The sequence below is a fragment of the Montipora capricornis genome, chromosome 10 (genome assembly GCF_036669925.1).
Source record: "Montipora capricornis isolate CH-2021 chromosome 10, ASM3666992v2, whole genome shotgun sequence".
NCBI lineage: Eukaryota > Metazoa > Cnidaria > Anthozoa > Scleractinia > Acroporidae > Montipora > Montipora capricornis.
In genome coordinates this window covers 54,032,146-54,051,525 of record NC_090892.1, presented here as the reverse complement: position 1 = coordinate 54,051,525, position 19,380 = coordinate 54,032,146, and the positions used below count along the sequence as shown (strand labels likewise).

General features: G+C 38.7%; 2 protein-coding genes and 1 long non-coding RNA gene across 4 annotated transcripts in view; 1 reads left to right on the top strand and 2 right to left on the bottom strand.

Moving 5' to 3' along the window:
* The window catches only part of LOC138019819 (uncharacterized), a 29,761-nt gene extending 17,685 nt beyond the window's left edge, over positions 1 to 12,076 (bottom strand). The window contains exons 1-2 of one of the 2 annotated variants that reach the window (XM_068866732.1): positions 12,017 to 12,076; positions 6,620 to 6,824 (exon numbers count right to left, since the gene is read on the bottom strand). In XM_068866732.1, coding sequence (XP_068722833.1) covers positions 6,620 to 6,666 — 47 coding nt within the window. In that variant the 5' untranslated portion in view covers positions 6,667 to 6,824; positions 12,017 to 12,076. Of the gene's footprint in view, positions 1 to 5,751; positions 6,283 to 6,619; positions 6,825 to 12,016 lie in introns of those variants that run through there. The other variant, XM_068866734.1, reaches the window with a different exon arrangement.
* A 16-nt stretch (positions 12,077 to 12,092) lies between these two features.
* Positions 12,093 to 19,380, top strand: part of LOC138019818 (BTB/POZ domain-containing protein 8-like) — a 15,498-nt gene continuing 8,210 nt past the window's right edge. The window contains exons 1-7 of the mRNA XM_068866731.1: positions 12,093 to 12,329; positions 13,259 to 13,456; positions 14,173 to 14,899; positions 16,306 to 16,409; positions 16,959 to 17,048; positions 17,372 to 17,455; positions 19,052 to 19,148. Of these exons, the coding sequence (XP_068722832.1) occupies positions 12,220 to 12,329; positions 13,259 to 13,456; positions 14,173 to 14,899; positions 16,306 to 16,409; positions 16,959 to 17,048; positions 17,372 to 17,455; positions 19,052 to 19,148 (1,410 nt within the window). The 5' untranslated portion in view covers positions 12,093 to 12,219. The remainder of the gene's footprint in view (positions 12,330 to 13,258; positions 13,457 to 14,172; positions 14,900 to 16,305; positions 16,410 to 16,958; positions 17,049 to 17,371; positions 17,456 to 19,051; positions 19,149 to 19,380) is intronic.
* On the bottom strand, positions 14,734 to 18,155 carry LOC138019820 (uncharacterized). The gene is made up of 3 exons (XR_011126238.1): positions 18,088 to 18,155; positions 15,508 to 15,536; positions 14,734 to 14,852 (listed from the first exon to the last, which is right to left on the bottom strand). It is a non-coding gene; the product is annotated as an uncharacterized lncRNA (long non-coding RNA).

The following is a 19,380-nucleotide window of genomic DNA, read 5'->3' as shown; positions in this document are numbered from 1 at the left end:
CGTTTCATCGATGTAAGTAAATGAAGCGGTTAGCCAAGAATGTGCCAAAGGAAAGAAAACACAGCCAAAGAAGACCCAACTAATCTAAGACGAAATGGTTTCTTGTTATTCCTCGTAATGTTAGCCTTTCTGCAATAAATGCGGTAATGTCAACTCTCATCTATTTGTTTTACACATGTTCTGTTGTTGGCAGCTTTCACAACAAGCCCACCTAAGTTGTTTTACTTTCAGGTCAGGTCAGCTTAGTAATGAGCTCAGCAGGTAAGCATTGCGGCTAACCTTTTCTGACGACATAGGGTTTCTAGATAAATCTTTTGACCACATGACACGCTCTGTCGTCGCCTCGATGGAAAAATACCGCACAAAACCTACATACAGAAGAGTTTTCACGACGACAAAGTGTAGGAAAGAAAACCATATCGTTACCAAGTTATTTCAAGTACGATCTATGTTCTCTGCAGTCAAAAGCTAGCTTTGCAATCACGGTCAGGTTTGAAGCGATTAGAAGGGGATTTAAAGTCATCGCGAAAATGGCAACACCACTTTTGGCAAAAGACTTTTTCATCACATCAACTTTTCCTTTTTGTCTATCCGGCTGTAATAAGATCACCGTCATTACGATGATGAACAATAAGGATTTACTTTTGTTCGTGTTGCATTTTTGCTGGTTTGTTTCCATTCGTGACACAAATAGTTCGTCGTCAACGAAAAAGACGAAGTGTTTCCTTCTTGGTCGCAGAGAAATCGAAATGGAATAGGTTCATTACATGTTACGGAGCATTCGGCAGTCACGGTATGTGAGCTGAAGAATTCAAAACATCTTTTTTTTTCTTTTGGCTCTAACCCAGAACACGTGCGACAGGGCGTACATATTCTTACCCTGGCAATTTCAACCCAGAACGGTGCGGATGACAAATTAATCAGACAATATCTAGTTCTGAAATTCTAGGAAAAAACAATGGAAGAAAAGAAGGAAGGAATTATTATCAACAGTCGCCCATATTGCAAGCTCAAAACTTTTCGGGGCCTTTTCTGTGTTATATAGAAAGAATTCCAACAAATATACCCTCTTTTTTGTAAGAGCCTTCTTTTATACGGAACGAACAGGCAGAGAATAACCAACATTTTAAGAACATACCTACGCTGAGTGCAACGGTTAAGAATGTCTTAGTTTGCTCATTTGTAATTTCGGAGTAGTATAAAGAAGAGTAAAAGGGCGGTAAAACTATAGCCTAAGAGGACAATTCACTCAAATAGGACGTTTTTTAAAAATTAACAATGTGGTTTTTCTTATTGCATGATACAATAAAGAACAACTCAGTATCTAGTACTGAGTCGAATTTAGGGCGCTTTCCATTTGACAGAACTGACCGGCCAGACAGGGAATTTGAAAGGACTAACTCTACAACGCATTCAAATTAACATACTCCTCCAGAAGAATGCGAGGGATTATCATGCAAGTGTTAGGGTTAGGGGGCATTTTCTCCGCAAACTTCTGACAAAAGGAAAGCACCCTTAGTATACCACACAAGTCAAAGAACAAGTCAAAGAACAAGTTAAGGTGGCTCAAACCAGTTTCAACGCTTCGAAGTGACGCTCTTATTAGAAGGATCGGCACCACAACGTTGTATCATGTATTAGCAATATTGTGGTACCAAATGAAACACAAATTATTGCTAAACAAGACAAAGTCATTATTGTGACGTAATAGGTCACCGTGGCAACGGGCAAGCCCTGTAAAAACACCCTTTATTTTGTCTTTAGTTGCTTATATTTTTTAAAAAACGAACTCGGCGACCCCCATTTTTTATTTCTGAAAAGTGATCAGAAAGGCAAGATGAAACTTTCTGCAAAGTTAAAAAAATTATGTCTAGTGGATTCAGAGCCACCTTAATTCTGTGATTTTTTTAAGGTGGCTCTGCATCCGCCAGACAGAACCTTTTTAAACTTTGCCGAAAGTTTCATCGTGGCCTTCTAATCACTTTTCAGCTCGTTTTTTAGATATGAGCAAATCCAAAATATAGGGTGTTTTGCTGGGCTTTCCCGTTGCCAAGGTAACTGATTACATCACAATAATGATCACACCTTGTTTGCAAATAATCGGTGTTTCATATGGTACCATAACATTGCTGTGACGTGATACAGTGTTGTAACGTCCTTAGATTTAAGGAGAGTGTCTTCTAAGCGTTGAAACCCTTTCGAGCCTCCGTTAATTTAAGTCAGGCTCAAATGGCAAAAAAATTAGAACGTTCAGCTTCAGCCGCAAAATCATACGCGGTTCTTCTTTAAACAAAAAAGTGTAACAGCGTTACCGAAAAAACCGACTGGAACGAGCTAACCAGCCGTACTGATTTCAGCAGAGAATTTTAATTCGGGACAAAACACCGGAGAAGACAGGTTTTGTTGGTAGTCCGAGAGGAATTCGAACTGTGGAGTGTCGTCTAAGTAGACACTACACAGAGTCATTTTGCTGTCAATTTTTATGAAGAACGGAATCAGTCCGGTTCATTGCTGTTTCAGTTTGAACTTTAATATAAGGAATAAGGGTCTAAGTGTAACACACTTTCCACCCACTGGGATCTTCACTGAGCTTTGCAATTTTCGACCAGAAAATCAAAGGGGATTAGCACAAATCGTAGGTAGAAAACGGGGTTAAATAATCTTCGATTTTCCGACGCTTTCCCACAAGCGGCTGTCAACACAAGTACTAATCATGGTTAACTGCTTTTCGTCCAATGAGTAAATAGAAACCGGGTCAAAGTGCGTATGCAAACTGAGACGGGCTTTAAGTTTCTCAGCATTGACAGGATACGAATGACCGCTACTGATTCTCAGTGAGTCGCATGCAAGAATTACGGACTTGGAGTTTGAATGGCGTAAAACAGAGCACCGTAGCGCGTGGATTTGTGTCTGATTGTGAGTGGGGGGGGCGGGGGGGGAGCGGGTGCGGTCAGTGGGATAGTTATTTTACAGCTGATGGCTGATTCTTCATCGTTTTGAAAAGTAACATAAGTATTTTACGCTTGCAAACTGAATCATTTGTTCCCTTCTCGAGTATATAAAGGAAATTTGAGCAAAGTTGACTTCACAGCTTTGTGTTCTCGGCTGTCACCATGAGAGGCAGCGAGGGAAGAGGTCACCTCCAACCTCGCTTCCATTCGCTGGCACGGTCACCTAGAAACGTACTTTGCTGGGCCCATTCTCTATCCTACAAGATTGCAAGGCTTACTGGCAACAGCTTAAGTTGTTTAGCTAACTCTAATTCAACTACAATGCACATTTACACCGGTATAAAAGATGACCAAAAAGCTGCGTGACGTTTCAGGTGACTGAGGTTTCATTATGACCAGTTATGAAACACGAAGGGGAGGTCATTTTTTATGCTTGAGGATCGCCTCTGTTTTCAAGATACAAAATTTGCACCGGATATATTAACTTTTGTCACACTGCAGTCTTTTACCAATGTAAAACCGATGTACTTAGGGCAAATTGTCTGAGATAAATTCATCTCGAGTTTCATTTTACCTAGGTGAAAACTCTTGAAACGTTACACTACTGGGTTTGCCAGAGTGGGAAGAGAAAGATCTGGTTCTGGACGGCTTTCCTCGCACCGTAAGTTGGATAGTAAGCCGTTGTAATAACCTTATTGCGGTTCGTCTTGAGAAAACAAAGTGTTTCTGCAAGACTGAACTGAAACAAAAACAAATACTTGCTCTAAATGGTGCCATCGTCTTTGCGCTTTGCAGTAATAAAACAAATTTAAGTGACGGTAAAAAGTTTACCAGATGACCTCACAGAGTGTTTAAGTCATTCGCCGACGAGCTTTTATTGGTTAATTACCTGGGGAAATTAATTTTCCCTAGCTATCGCTTTGGGGTAGCTGTCAAGGAAAATTTTTTTTGTTCTCGCGACATATCCAAGCTCCAGACGAAAAAATTACCCCGAGGTAAACTACTTGGGGAAAAATCGGTCACTGACTGAAAAAAATCAGTTTCCCAAGGTAAACTCAGTGTCAACAATTCGAGTTTACCTAGGTAAAAAGTCTGCAGTGTGACCACGGCTAAAATTATTTGCCGTGTCCCAGATATTTTCTAGACCATTCGAGTGTCAGAGTGAAACATTTTGAACGTTGCATAGAAACTGCATAGTGAAATGTAGATGGAAAAGAAAAGGAGCGAATAGCAAGAAGAAGGTAGGTCCAACCAGAGCAAGAAATCCAGATATCAAAAGTATACAGAGAATTTTCGCTGCTTGAATATTCTTTCCAGCTTAAACAAACAACTTGCCGATTGTCACCACCCGGTTGGCTCTTACGACAAACAATAACATCACGGGCGCACTCGATCGGCAAGCGGGTTTTGGCCGGTTTTGGCATCTGATACCAGTGCGTTATGGTTATTACTTGTATTTCGTTTGTCGCAGCACCACGTACAATAAACCAAGAAAAAAACAGTACCAGCGAAGACAGTAAGATGCATGATTGTGTCCTACACAGCAACCGTAAAAGTGCACAATACAAGTAATAATTCAAGAAATAAATGGACCCTGTTCTTGTTCTTTCTTTTTGTTTACGATTAAAAATCAGAAAATCATAAACTACGACGATTCCTGCCATTGCAAACTACGCAAAAAAAAAATTCATGCAGTGCTTTTATGTTTTCTCCAAAGAAATCTGTGACCTTTTTTGTGCAACTCGAACAAGAGAAGAAAGGTTTCAAGAATAAACAAGAGTCGTATCATGCTGGTTTAAGTGTCAAATAAGAGTGTCTGGTCCTTTTGAGCCACGTTTTTCCCACGGTCAATCTCCAAAATAATAATAATAATAATAATAATAATAATAATAATAATAATAATAATAATAATAATAATAATAATAATAATAATAATAATAATAATAATAATAACCTTAAACCAACCAATCGGAAGTCACATGTCCAATTTGCCGCTTTTTGTTTTTTTATTCTCTTCAGCAATTTTTTTATCTGGATAACCCTTGCACATTCAGACAGTTTTGATCGAGGAATTTAGCAAAAAACAAATGCGCGACGCACTGCAACTTGCAAAAAGGAAATAATTAAGGAGTACGTCAAAATTTGTGAAGGTTGAAAAAAACATGCAAAAGATTCCAAAAACGTATTTTCTCCTATTATTAATAATAAAACTGACATATCTACAATTATCGCCTGAATAATTGGTATGTAGAGAATAAAAATGGCGTCTTAAAATGCTCTTACATCAAAGACGCTTGAACAAAAAGGAAGTAAAGTTGTCAGACGCAGATGCCATTAATATTACTTCGTATTGCATTTTTTTAGAAAGGAAAATGCGTTCTTTTGTGATTAATGATTTCTAGGATAATTACTGGTTCATGTTCAAAAAAAGATGATTAGTTTTGACAAGGAGGGCTTAGTAAATCAACAAATGCCGTTTTTCACCTCACGAACGCGAGCGTGAAGTTCAAATGTTAATCAATAGTTTTGATTTCGTTCCCAACGACACGAGAAGCTTCACAGCTTCTACGAGCTGAGCGCGTATCATTCTGTGTATGTTAGCTGGAAGTCAATCAGGCCCTGCAAGGTGACAAAAAACTTACAACCTAACAGCATTATTTGATTATCAGCGATGATAAACATTGCATGGTAATGTTATCAGCTAACATGCACAAATCCAACCAAAATGCTCATTGCGCCAACGAAAAGTGCTCACATCAAATCAGCCACAGATCTAGTAATCTAACACGGGAAATATTACCTTTGCAATTGGGCGATAAAACTGATATCAACCCAGTCGATCTCTCTTTGCTCACTCCAGGCGTTAACCAGAAAATAACCCAGCCTTCTCCCGTACAAGAGTAGTTTTTGGATAAGGTCGTCTCTACTATCTTCGTGTGCTCGGTTTACAGCGCCAGAACACACAACCTCACTCGACGCGAACCAAGTGGAGACCCAACCTCGTCTCCAGCAGCAAGAATCACTTGAGGAATGCAAACTCGAGATTTCTTTGAGTATAGAGTTGCTGAAAACCTGGAGTTTGTAAAAACAATCCCCGAGAGAATCCCGCGGATACCAGGACGGCACTCTTCTTTTGAATATGAAAAACAACCCGTCTTTGTACACATGTCATAAACCACACGAGGTAAAAGAAATACAGGATCGAACCATGTGGTGTTTAGATGACGACACACACACAGAGAGGAATATCAAGGATCGGAAACTGCTCAATTTCTGTCAGCACAACATCGATATTTTTTCCCGACTCACGCTGTCAAAGTACTTCGCTTATATTTCACTAATGATTTTATAATAACAACGAACGCTTACATCTCGATACAACAAATACCTCTCTCTTGACCCGATATTTCAATAAAGATTTCCAAATCACAGCTGCAGACAATCTGAGCTATTGTTTGGCGCGCAGCATGAAAAACCTTTTGAAACAGCAGCAATTCGAATGACAACCCGAAACAAACCACGAGACATTGGCAACTAAAAAAGCAATTAAGCGCTTTTGTTGCGAATAACTGATCGCGCCAACCGCACATTTCCTCGCCATTAAACCCAAAGCTCAGAACGTCATTTTCCGATTGGCTCAAAATGCCTGGGGACAAAAACTGACATACCTTGTAATTCTCCGTTTTTCGACCGTAAAACTTGCACGCTGCCACATCTCTCGGTCATATTGTTGCTGCTATCTTTAGGCGCTTTTGCGTGATATTTTTTTCCATCTCCAGCACGGATCTAAGCACAACGTTTCGAAGTGGTTGTATGTGAAAACCCTGTCATTCCAAAATGGACATTTGACATGCTTCAATGATATCTCAGTCCCTAAAAGGTAACGTGACATTTATTAATAAATCCAAGGCGTTTTAATTTGTTTGTGTCTGTTTATGATGGGTTATGACAAAAGGGAGTGGATTTCAGAAATAAACTGCCTTTCAATATTCTGGGACGTTGAGCTGTTCCCTGACTGACCAAGAGCCACAGTAAATTTAATCACCTCTATCAAGTAGCACATTGTTTTCCTGTAACACCCCAAGTCCTTAACTTGCTCTTGACATATGCGGTATTCGAAAAAAGAGTTCATGAAACCACGTTTTTTTACGAATTCATGTTTTAACAGAAAAAACACAGTAATCTTGACAACACTGTTACGAAACAATCCTCTTGAAAAAACTACTAAGTCCTGTAAACCATCTCTAATTTTTTAATTTGGCGTGAAAGAAAACAAAAAATGCAGTCATTAATCACGCCTATTTAACGACGTAGTATAACGACTATTTTGACAATTTTCTGAAAATGTCCTAAGGGCTTTTCCATCTGTGACAGAAGCAAAGAAAGTAATGCTATTTACGGTGATATTTGTGGGTATTTAACTCCTGCTCTTAAAATGAGGACAGATGATAAGAGCCACAATCGATTAGTCAGTAATGCAATTTTCGCTTGTTAGCATTTTTTTTTTTCGGGATGTCAGTCGCATGTTGAAGTTCTTTCCTTTTGGCAAAATCGCGAAATTATCTAATGCCTGCTGGCCTTGCCAAATAATGTTTCGGGGAACCAAGCGCGGAAAAAATAAAGATCCAGGTAAAAGATCAGTTACGTAATGACTGATGAAAGCCATTTTAGCGAAGTCTCGCACGAATGTTGAATTGTTGATTAATCTTCTATAAATCCTGCATGGCAAGCGTAAGAGAATCTTGGGATCGGCGCGCTGTTACAGATGGCATGTTACAGATGGCATTCACTTCGAAGGTTTTCAAAACAAACACAATGAAATACTTCGTTTGCAAATATGGCCGAGGGACAAACCTACACGTAGTACACCCCGGATGCAACACTTAGCTTACCACAAAAGTGAACTCCTTCCCAATGCTTGCAGACAGAGGAAAGCCTAAACTTCAAATTTTTCTTATAGCCGTCCAGGAGACGCTAAATCTACGTACGTTTTCCGTTGTGATGACATTTAGTTCCTTTCAGAAGGCGTGCCGTAATTTTTGATATAAATTTTGCTGTTAGAATCGGCTTCAAAACGACGAAAAGAGACTTCAGTTAACTCCAAATTTAATTTCTACACAATTAATAGCATTCTTTTACCATGAGGAAAAGGTTTGTCCTTTGCACGCGAATCTCACCTTAAAATTTAAGTTATGCCTTTGCGGTATCTTATCTAATTCCGCAATAATTCGCTGAGAACTTCATTGTCTCAGTAGTCCGCATCGTCTCCGCGGTCGTTATGTATCATTCTCAAAAAGTGTGGATACTGCTTAGTGACTATTTCATGTAGAGGCAATAATCGGCAAAATCAGTTCTCATTTTTGGCTTCTTTGAGAAAACTCCATGTCCTCGGAGCTTAAGAAATATGTTACATGCTTCCCATGAAATTTCCGTTACCTCACGGTCCATTTTTAACAAAACTGGTCGGCGCCTTTTACGCAATGTGAAAGTGGACATCCTAACGAAGAGATTTAGTCGTTTGCAATAGAGCTGCTGTCTTGATTGTTCTTATAGCAAGATCATCGCAATTTGACCGTGTCAAAAGTCTCCATGCACTGCAATCTATTTTAAAAGATCAAATCAACAGCAACCATAGTTATTTAGCAGTCTCTTTTATTTGTATTATTTCAATTAGCGATGGAAACCGCGTTCGCATGGTGAAAAGAGGATTTCCTGCTATATCTGTATTGAAATATTTAATCCCTAAACATCTTGGTATTTAAACTCAATGCAGCTAAAATATCCATTAAAATAGCATAATAATGAAGTAATTATGGAGAGTTGACAGATCAAAGAAAGACTTTCTTTTTCCTGTCAATTGTACCGGACGAACCATATACAAAATGGCAACCAATTACGAAAGAAAAAATGACAAGTTTAATAAAGGAACAGGAAAATTCCATTAGCGGTATAAAACCCAAATTCAGTTGAATAATCGCAAATCACGAGGATGATCTCACAAACCAATCAAGGAGATTGGTGAGAGAAAAGCAAAAACGATGTTTACTAGTGTTTCAGAGCTGACCGCCAGACTGATCATTTTTCACATCATCATCCTTTCGAATCTGTACGAATTAGTCTTCAGAATATGCCACTCTTAGGTCGGTGTATTGTTACCCTATCCTTTCTCAAAACATTGTAGAGACCAGCTGTTCCAAATGAAAATACAATGAATTTGTTTGATCAGGGGCACCCAACGAGAATATAGTTCAAAACCACTGTAACATAGCATTGTTAAACGTATTTTAGTATTTAAACGGTAGATATAGGCATAATTTTATCCCCTAAAAAGTTTTCATCTGTTCGGATTTCCTAGCTAAAATCTAGTGATCCAAAAATTATAGGGATCAAAATGCTTACCTTTTCGAAAAGTTTAGCCAGAAAAAAGGCTCCCGAAAATTCTAGGTGACCTTTTTAGGGTAAAAATCCGTTAAAAATAGGCAATTATACCATTTTTCAAATGTTCGAAAATCCTAGGAGAGGCAGGCAAGCAAGAAATTTTACAATAAATTTTCCGAAAATTCTAGATCTCAAATCGTCTTCCGAACAGATATTTTCCGAAAACTGACGTTGGGTGCCCCTGTTTGACTAACTTTTCAGTCATCTGCACCCTACCTTGTGATACAAATTTTTCACGATCCAGAAAAAAAGGTTGATAAAAAAAAACCAAGATACCGCAAAAGTTTGTTGCAAAGATAGTTGATCATCCCGAATGTTGGGTAGAAAGTTGCTGTAAGGATGAACTAAAAGGAAATTGTGTCGCTGATCGAAATCACAAGACACATCCCCTACCGAACCACCGACTCCTCGCCCTCTTTCTATCTTTGAGCTTCTCTCGTGATGTACCATATGCAGTGTCCACTTTGCGGAAATATACCGGTATATATATTTATTACAAACTATGTCATTGAAAAATGTAATTCTAGAGTTTTGACTGGCTTAGCCATCATGGTATATGCGCTACTATAACATGCTCTATAAATATCAGTAACTGCAGTAGGCATCAGTGTTTTTTTTTGTTTTTTTTTAACAAAATGAAGTAGTATTATTATCAATACGCCCGGCCCGGTGACGAACTGTCCTCTGTAAAACACGCGCCTTTTTGCCTGCCAAACGGGAAATGCCGGTGCTAAAAATGCATTGCCGCCCTGACTCTGATTGGCTGAAGAGATGTCAAACAAATTCACTCGGCCAATGAGATCCTGAGGATACCATTTCAATGCCAGAGTTGGCGCGAATTTGCGTGGATGACTTTTTTTTAACAACAACAATAAAACATGAAATGGTTGTGCACATGCATGATGAGGTCGCCACACCGGGTTGGTGTCATTTTCGTCACCAGAGCCTTGGATCGACCCAAGGCTCTGGGAAACTCTACCTAGAAGAACATGCGCCGTAGGGTTCTTGTAGCCAAAAAATGGCTATTTGAACCTTACAGCGCCTGCTCACTCCTCGTGTTAACATGTTCTTCACGAAAACCAATGAGAAGACAGTTTGTTTCAGGGTTCCCCAGAGCTCTTCTCTCCCTCAGTCATGAGAAGAGCTCTGGGGTCGAGATTGGGTTGGTGTTAGCTTTTATTTTTAAGCCTGCGTAGCTGGCGGTATTCTTGCCAGAGGCAACACAAGGTGAAGTAAGAGCAAGTTTACCTTATTTAGTTTCCCGCCTTAAAATAGGATTAGCCGATTTTTTCCGGCATTTCATCAGTTTCATATAAACCCTACAAATCGTTACGTTGAGTGAGCATTCGAATTATCTGTTTGGGTTGCCTGTGGCATCACTCCGTGCGGTGCTGGAGTCGGAGGAAGTAGGAGAAAGTACTGTGCCTTTTTGATATCACATCATGAATGTTTTACAATGTCAAATTTTCTCAGATAAAGAATATAATCTGGAGGGACGTAAAAGAAGCCTTGCTGTATTCGCAAAGGGTATCCGAAGTTCCGGAGTCGTGGTCTCTCAACCAAATGTGACTGGCTTGGCAGCGCATTACTGGTGGTATGGTGGTAGAATCTATTAGACGGGGCCCGTTCTTGTGGCAACGCGTCCTTATTATTTTGGAATGCCGCCGTGGTCATAAAGAGTGACACTTCAAATTGTACACTCTTTTTTTTATAAGAATATATTTTATAAGAATATCAAGGCTGAAATTTGCGAAGAATTAAGAATATTTTAAGAATAAAGCCAAGGTTGAGATTTTGAGAAGGATAGATATAATTTTGTGAGTTGAAACATCTTTAAATACAATACAATTTTATGTTTTTAACTTAGCCGTATAAAAGTATTCCTTTCTCTGAACGGCGAAACCAGACAACAAAACGAAAAAACCTGCACTAGCAATAGCAAAATTTTCAACGCTGATGACGGTTCGATGAACGGTACATGTAATACATATGTACAGTATTCAGCACAAAAGACATAAACTAAACCGCAAAAAAGTATTATGACAAATTCTTTCTTTTTTAAATAACAAAAGCTGGCGAAAACAGATCTACAATTGTAGATACCAAACACTTGTAATTGATACCCCAATAAATTCTAAAACGGAAATGTCATAAGCTATAATTTAAGAATAATACAATAATATTTTCAGCCTAAAACCGGCAGAAAAATAAGAATATTCAGCCTGGGCCAGAAAAACAACATTCTTATAAAAAAAAAAGAGTGTATCAAGACATCTATAGTGGGGAAAAGTATAAAATTCAGCGACAGCAAATTGACTTAAAATCGACAACGGACCACTGTTGAACCATACAAAAAAAGTAGACACAAAGTCTACACAAAGAGTAGTTTCCCGAGAATATCCTTTTCACTAAGGCGACCTTAAGTTAAAAGTTTAAGGCATTTTGCTGCTAAGTTTTAAAATATGTTAACAATTTATTCGGTTGTTGAAAGTGAACGGCAGCATCCGAAACTGTTCAATTCAATTGTCAAGTGATAAAATTTCGGCAAGTTTCAGCAAAAAACAGTGATAATATAGTTGAACCATCTTTCTGCGTGTCATAGGAAAGAAAAGCATTAATTATCTTACCTCTCTTCTGGCAATAATGCGGAATAACTGCGACAAAAAAATTGACTGACGACTTCAAACTGTTGACAGCTGAAATAGGTTGAAGGGGTCTGGGTCGAGCATATAGCAAATGGCGGCAGACGCCTGGTAAATTTAATGTTTTCCAGCAATTTTGCTGAATCAGGTATGGGTTATGAAAAATTAAAATTGAACTCTAAGTCGTTATGAACTCTAAGTCGTTTTCCAAGAGCCAGGCTTTCAAGGATAGAGAGAACAATGCAAGAGAGAAGATACGACAAGTTGTCAAGCAAGATCTTGTGGCAGATTTGTCGAGGTAAATTCCTGATTTGTTCGTACAGAATGTTTTTTTAGGGTGCGTTCGATTGACCCTATTCCAGAATAAGAATACACGGAGTGATGATTTGAAATGGTATGCCTGAAGCAACAAGGATAATGAAGATATATTTAAAATAGCATTTTAGCAGGTGTTTGACAATCTTAATGTGAATCTTTCTAAAAGCAAAGGATTTCTAACTTCTCTTCCATGTATTCCTATTCCGGAATACGGTCAATCGAACGCAACCTTAGTTTACTCGCATTGAATGTTTTGCGTCAAGCAAATTTAAAGCTTAACTCGCTCGTAAGGGGTTTGCCTGGTGTTAGACGGAGCTAACCTTTAAGTGTCGCATTGAGGAGGAAAGGGTTAAGCGAATACGTCTACCACTCCAATACTCAAAAACAATGTCCCCTTTAACCCTTTCCCTCCTAAGAATGACACTTACAGATTTTACTCTGTCTAACACCAGACGATTTTACTCGTCAATGGGGACCACTTCAAGGATGGATGGTATGAATTACAGAAAAATCTTTAAACCCAAAGGACCAGCTCAGTTGAGGTCCCATGTGTTATGAGTCAATAAATCAATGAGTCATGAGTCATGAGTCAATGAGACTCACAGTCAATATAGCAATAATTTATTGATTAAGCACAAGCCCTTGTTTCAGTGATTAGGCCTAAGCACTCTCTGAAATTTTAGCTTTCATTTTATGGTTTGGTTAACTGCACTTACTCATTGACTCATGACTCATTGACTCATAAATAGTGTCCACTCAGCTCAGTTCAATTTTTGGAAATGTGCCAGACAATGTTTTTAATTACTTTATGGATGATTTTGTTTATTTGTAGGTTTTGACAATACCTCAATATTTAAAAGGTATTGGAGAATGGGTCATACAGCATGTCTTTGTTTTATTTTCATTTAGGCTCTTTGGTGATACAACATTCAGTGATGTCTTTTTCATAGTAAAGAATGTAGAATTCCATGGTCACACCGTCATTCTGAGAGCCAGAGCACCAAACTTCTGTCATCGTTTTCTTCCAAGCTACACCTCAACACTGTCTGTTCAAACATGCATTCAAATCCATGGATTAGAAGCTTCTCAGTTTGAGACTTTCTTAAGGTACAGAATCAGAGACTTAAGTCAGTGGTGTGATCGCCCTGCTTTTAAAATTCCACAAAGAACCAGACCATTTTGACCTTAAACTACTCTATTTACGTTGCTACAAAGTCGTGCTTTTACTTGTTGCAAGTGGTTTCAGGTAGTACTGACAGCCAATGAAAAGCATCCACAATTTCACCCAGAGAATTTGGCTACTTTTTTCCCTAAATTGAGCAATACATCAATTCAGCTAACTCAAAGCTGTACCCAATTTAAATCCTTGGGGAATGAAATATTTTGTTCCATGTATTTCCACATCATTTAAATGTGAATGCTACATTATCATGCAAATGTAACACGCAAAGAACCTTAACCCCGAGATATTTAAATTGGAAACAACATTGAGTTAGCCGAATCGTTCTATTAGAGACAGATTCTTTCAAACCTAAGATCAAAGTGCATTTTGACAATGACAGCATGAAGCCTTGTTAGCTATTCATGAATTTTCCTTTTGGTTGCATTCTTCTAAAATGGCATGTCCCCTGCCCTGACATCCCTAGAATTCTGGGCCATTAGGTCCCTTATTGATACAGTTAGTTACTCTTCTCAAACCAGCTGCCAAGTTCAAATTAAATAATAATTCAATAATCTTTAATAGTTGTCCTGTTTGATTGAGACAGTAGCGATGCAACGCAATGAAATACTAATTCATAACAATTACATTTTATTTTTGACAGATCTGCATACATTGATGATGATTTCAAGGACTATGATGAATCCAGTTATCCATGGAGGAGACAATCAAAATCAAGAGATGCTCACCATAATAATTTTGTAGATGATTTTTGCACTCCTGAATTGAACAATATGAATTCATCAGATCATAAAAGTGATCTACATAGCAATGTGGAACAATTATCTATTCTGAGTTTTAATGAGCAACTCGACAAAACCTGTACGCAGTCAGAATGCTCCTCAGATTTGTCCAACCTTGAGGAAACCACTATCGGCATTCCTCAAAATCATGACCAGGTTGAAGATATTAACAAACTATCTAGACATGATTCTTGTGAGTGTGTACCTGATATGAGATTTGACAATACAGAAAACAGAAAGTCTCCTTCCTTGAATGATGCACTTTTATTAAGTGATACTTCAGTTATGAACACTCTTTCACTAGAGGAAGACACAGATCAATTTGATTATGGCACCTTGGTTGATAGCCTTGATAAAATGACTATTGACGAAAGGCATCCTAAATATGTCTCTAAAGCAACTCAGACAATGAGTGACATGGACACAAATGGTATTCTGGCTAATGGTGTTACTTTCGATGGAGACAAGAAGGCAGATGAGGAGCTGATTTTAAAATCTGAAAATGGAACAGGCATAAATGGTCTTCCTCAGGCTGCCATCCCTGCGAAGGAAGGAAAAGTCAGTGAAATTTCGCAGAGTGACTTGGAAGTGAGTGTTAAACTTATCCTTTTACAGTAATTACTTTGGAGTGGATTCTTATTGATTCGAAATACTTCTCCATGATTCTGTTGGCTGCTGTAATTCTATCGATCCAACAAATTGCATCAATCCCCCAATACAGCCAAGTTATTGGACCAATGGAGTCATGTTACACCCACATTGTTGTTTAAGTTGTGAACCTTTTAATCTGAAACAGCTTAGAATGTAAGAAGGCTTGTACTTTGTATATTATTTTAGAGCTTTGAAAATATTTTGGGATGAATAATGAAATAACTACCGGTATATTGAATTGAGCTTACCGGTAATTTTAAGATGTGGAGAAATAAGCAGACCTTATCCCATTGACTCCCAGGGGTTCCCCATTGACAAGTAAAATCGTTTGGCGTTAGACAGTCTGAGAGTAAAATACTAAGTATGGCTGGTTCAGGCTGGCTTGGGGGACAAAGTTTTTCAGCGAGTGATTAAGCCATTGACTCTGCGGGGTTGCCTATTGATGGGTAAAATCGTCTGGCATTAGACAGCAAAAAAACCTTCAAAGTCTTCTGAATTCTTTATTTCACACTCAGCCCATGCCTCATAAAGAAATAGATACATACCTTTAACCTTTAATTGGCCTTTTCAGGGCCTGCAATGAAAAAATGACGTAAATAAATTTTAAAAATTAAATTACAACAATCTACAAATGCCAACTGGTGGAAGCTAGCTGACAAGCTGGCTGAATTCAAGCATAGCCTAGTAGTTAAACCTGTTCAATACAATGAACCTGTACATACATCATCCTGAGCATCTGTACACTCCATGCCTCTGACATAACTTGTGCAGGTAATTGAGATGATTTTGATAAGTGTCACAAAGTGTCCCCTTACCGGTACTCCTCTCCCCAACCTCAACATTACTCACTAACATCACAAAGCTAACTGTTCCCCAAACTCCGGTCGTCAATTAAAGATAGACAGCTGCATTTACCCTCGCCAAAAAATAATGCTAACCTATAACCCTTTCTTGCCCAAGGGGTCCCCCATAGACGAGTAAAATCTATAAGTGTCACTTGAGGGCAAAGGGTCTAATTTTTTTAGTATCACCCTAATAGTCGGACAGAAAAGGCAATAATAAAGTTAGCAAATGCAAGTTGAAGAAATATTTATTTGGGAATAAAACGAAAGAGTCACACTTTTCGCTACTCGCCGACTATTACTAGTAGCCAATCAAAATGCAGGATTTGCATTAGTCCACTAGTTGGGTGATACTAAAGATAGATAGCAAGTGCTCACTCTTAAAGTGACACTTCTTGCTGCATATCATTATTAGCCTGGTATCAAATTATGTATATGTCTGGACACACGTGACATAATATCATTGTCATTTCATGAAATGGGTTTTGTTTTCATTCTCAGCACTGTAGTTGTAAGCTTGGACAGGATTTGCTTCACCTTTTGCTCAGTGGCATAGGATCAGATATAACATTGTTGGTGAATGGTGTAACCGTGAAGGCACATAAGTATGTCACCTAGTGTGCATAAAATGTTTACATTCTTAAGTCCACAAATGCCTAAGTTTTTTTACTGTAGTGGGGGCAAAATCACTTCTTATTTAAATTTGGAGATGGTATCATTGGAGGCCACATGTGTGCCTTTTAATCCACTTCAGCGCTCCAATAAGGATATTAAAAACTGTGCATATATAAATATGAGAGCAGGAGTTGTGCAGTAGTAAGAGAACATGCCTTCCACTCATGTCCTTAGTTTGAGTCTTGGACCCAGTGTGGTTTTTTAATACAGTAACAGTATCTGTACTTAATCTCCAGGTAGTCTGGTTTTCCCCTCTAACCAAAAACTGACATTTGAGTTTGGTCAACTATAATTTGGTTTGATTTTATTTGCAGTAATCGTAAGTAGTAGAGCATTAATTTAGTGCACAAATATGCACAGTTGAGACTATGAAGGGAATGGAAAATGTGCTGGAAAACTTTAGCTCCAAAGGCTGCTGTTTGTTTAGCATTTAAATAAGATACCTTGATTAACAGTAAGTCTTGTACTGTAACTTGCAGAGCCATCTTATGTGCACGTTCAAATTACTTCTCTGCGATGTTACTTGGAGACTGGGTCGAAGGAAAAAGTAACGTTATATCTTTGGTTGGGTAAGTTAGGCATCCTTATCAAAACAGTTTGAGTCCAATAATACTACAAGTACTAGTACCACAAATCAATCAGTTTAGCATTTAATATTATTATTGAGATGAAGTTAATCCTGGTTTGTGCTTGTGCAATGACAAAAGCACCAAAGCAACCTTCTCTTCCAGTGGGGGGAGGGGGTAGCTGTCCTTGGGGCGGGGGGGGGGGGGGGAGGCTGCCCAGCACTGGGGTGTTAAATAATAACTAAATGAATAACTAAATATGTAAGTGATTTGTAGTAAACCTCTGCTGTAGGTCTGTTTCCTAATTCATGTACTTTTTATTAAAGAATAAATTACAGTGGGTTGATGACTGTTTTGAAGTACATCTATGGAGGAATTGCCCATGTTGAAAATGATTTGGCCATCATATGGTGAGTTTGATTGGACTTTGATATGCCAGTACCTCGTACTAGCAGAGTTTGAGACCTGTGCTAATAAATGATAAGTCCTTATTTAACAAGGGTGAACACTGATTACTAGTAACCCATTAGTTTACATATAGTGTCCTACGAAGGAATGAAACAAAGCAATGCAAATGAACACAACAGAGTTAAGAATTCCCACTGGTGGGAGGCAAACCAGTTGGCTATTTACAAACACCCAGCGGAGGAGTTGAGCCCAGGAACACTCGGAACAACACCAGCTGACTCAGCCATGAATTGAACTAGAAAACCAAGGATCCATAAACTGGGTCAGTGCTGCCCCAGTGGACAAGGTTACCGGTAGTAATATATAGATTTGGCCAAGCCTAAAAGCGGAACTCCTACATTATTTACTCTTACAATAAGTTAACCTGGCTTGAGCCTGTAATCCAATCGAAACCCAGTACCTGGTCAGCGGTCGTCTTAAAGAAAAACTGTCCTTGATGAGCTCTAAACTTGAGCCCACGTCATGGTCACGTGACACTGGTCACATTGGAGGGGTGGACATAGGTACGGTCGTACGGTCGCTTGGTGACCAAAACCAAGTTTTCTCGCACAGATGGGTTACCATATTTTCTTACCCATGGTGTTCCACGCGCGCGTGCCTTCGGCACGGGGAGCTCCGCTAATATATATTTCTAGATCTGTGAAAAAAGCAGCAAAAACAAACTTGTAGATGTAGCGGCCTCTACAGTTTAGTACACCCTCTGAATTGAACAATCGTAGCACAAATATTTTTGAGATATTTTGTAGATCCGCAATGCGTACATGTGTGGTATACGGAATTTAGCTGCTTCAATGGAAAGCTGACAAAGGGCACTTTCCATTCAACAAAAACCACTGGTACAAATTTTCAGAATTTTTGCTCGTACATGTACTTTAAGGAAGGGCGTGAGACATTCAGGAAAATATTATGATGTAACCTACACTAAACCCGTGGCTTAACATTGATAGGTGCATAAATAAGCATAAATAAGAAGCCTGGATAACCTAGAATGGATCGGTTCCTGTTCTTATAAATATTTGAAAAATGGCAAAATACCACCATCTGTAGTTAAAATGGAATGCTGTTTCCGGTAAAACCAGAATTTTTCGATTTGAGTGAGTTAGCGTACAGGCTTTTTGGCACCAAGGTTGGCCTTTCATAAGATTCTTCAAGCCCCAAGAAGAAACCAATTGAAGATACAAGGAAATGTTGTAAATGTTCCAGCAGATGACAAGCCGATTGTAGGAAAGCCCCCGTGTAAATTCTAAGCAACCAAGATGAACGTATAACTAGATCAAAACGATCTTCGACAACGTACATGTGTATTACAAGCATAAATAGAAAATGGCCGCTTTGTGAATCTTATATAACTTAGCAGAGCATAGATTGAAACCTATCCTCGACCCCGTTCCCTGGGACCTAAGCTCCCAGTAAACCACGTGACAAGCGCGTTGTTCACCGTGGCAAATCCCACCCGCTCTCCATAACTTGGATCATGACATAGAGTGGTTTACACTTCATGTAAGCCACACAATAAACCTTTTACTTTGTGATTTTAGTGACACAATGCCTCTTGTAGACATGTATGGTTTGGAAGGACTGAAAGAAGTGATCATCTGTTCTTTAAAAATTGAAAAATGTCATTTATTTCATAAGGTAAGTTGTATGTAAAGACAAGAATTTGGGTAGGCACATCTTATGTTGTATTTCATAGTAGAAGAAGATCAAAGTACATTGCCTTACAGCTACTTATTCTTGTGTTGTGACTAAGACCCTTCTGACTTCATGATGTCCTCTTCAAAGCAGTACAACTAGGGACAAAGATACACTAAGTCAAGAAGGACTACAATTGATTTATATCTACATAGCTTCAAGTTTTGCACAAGCA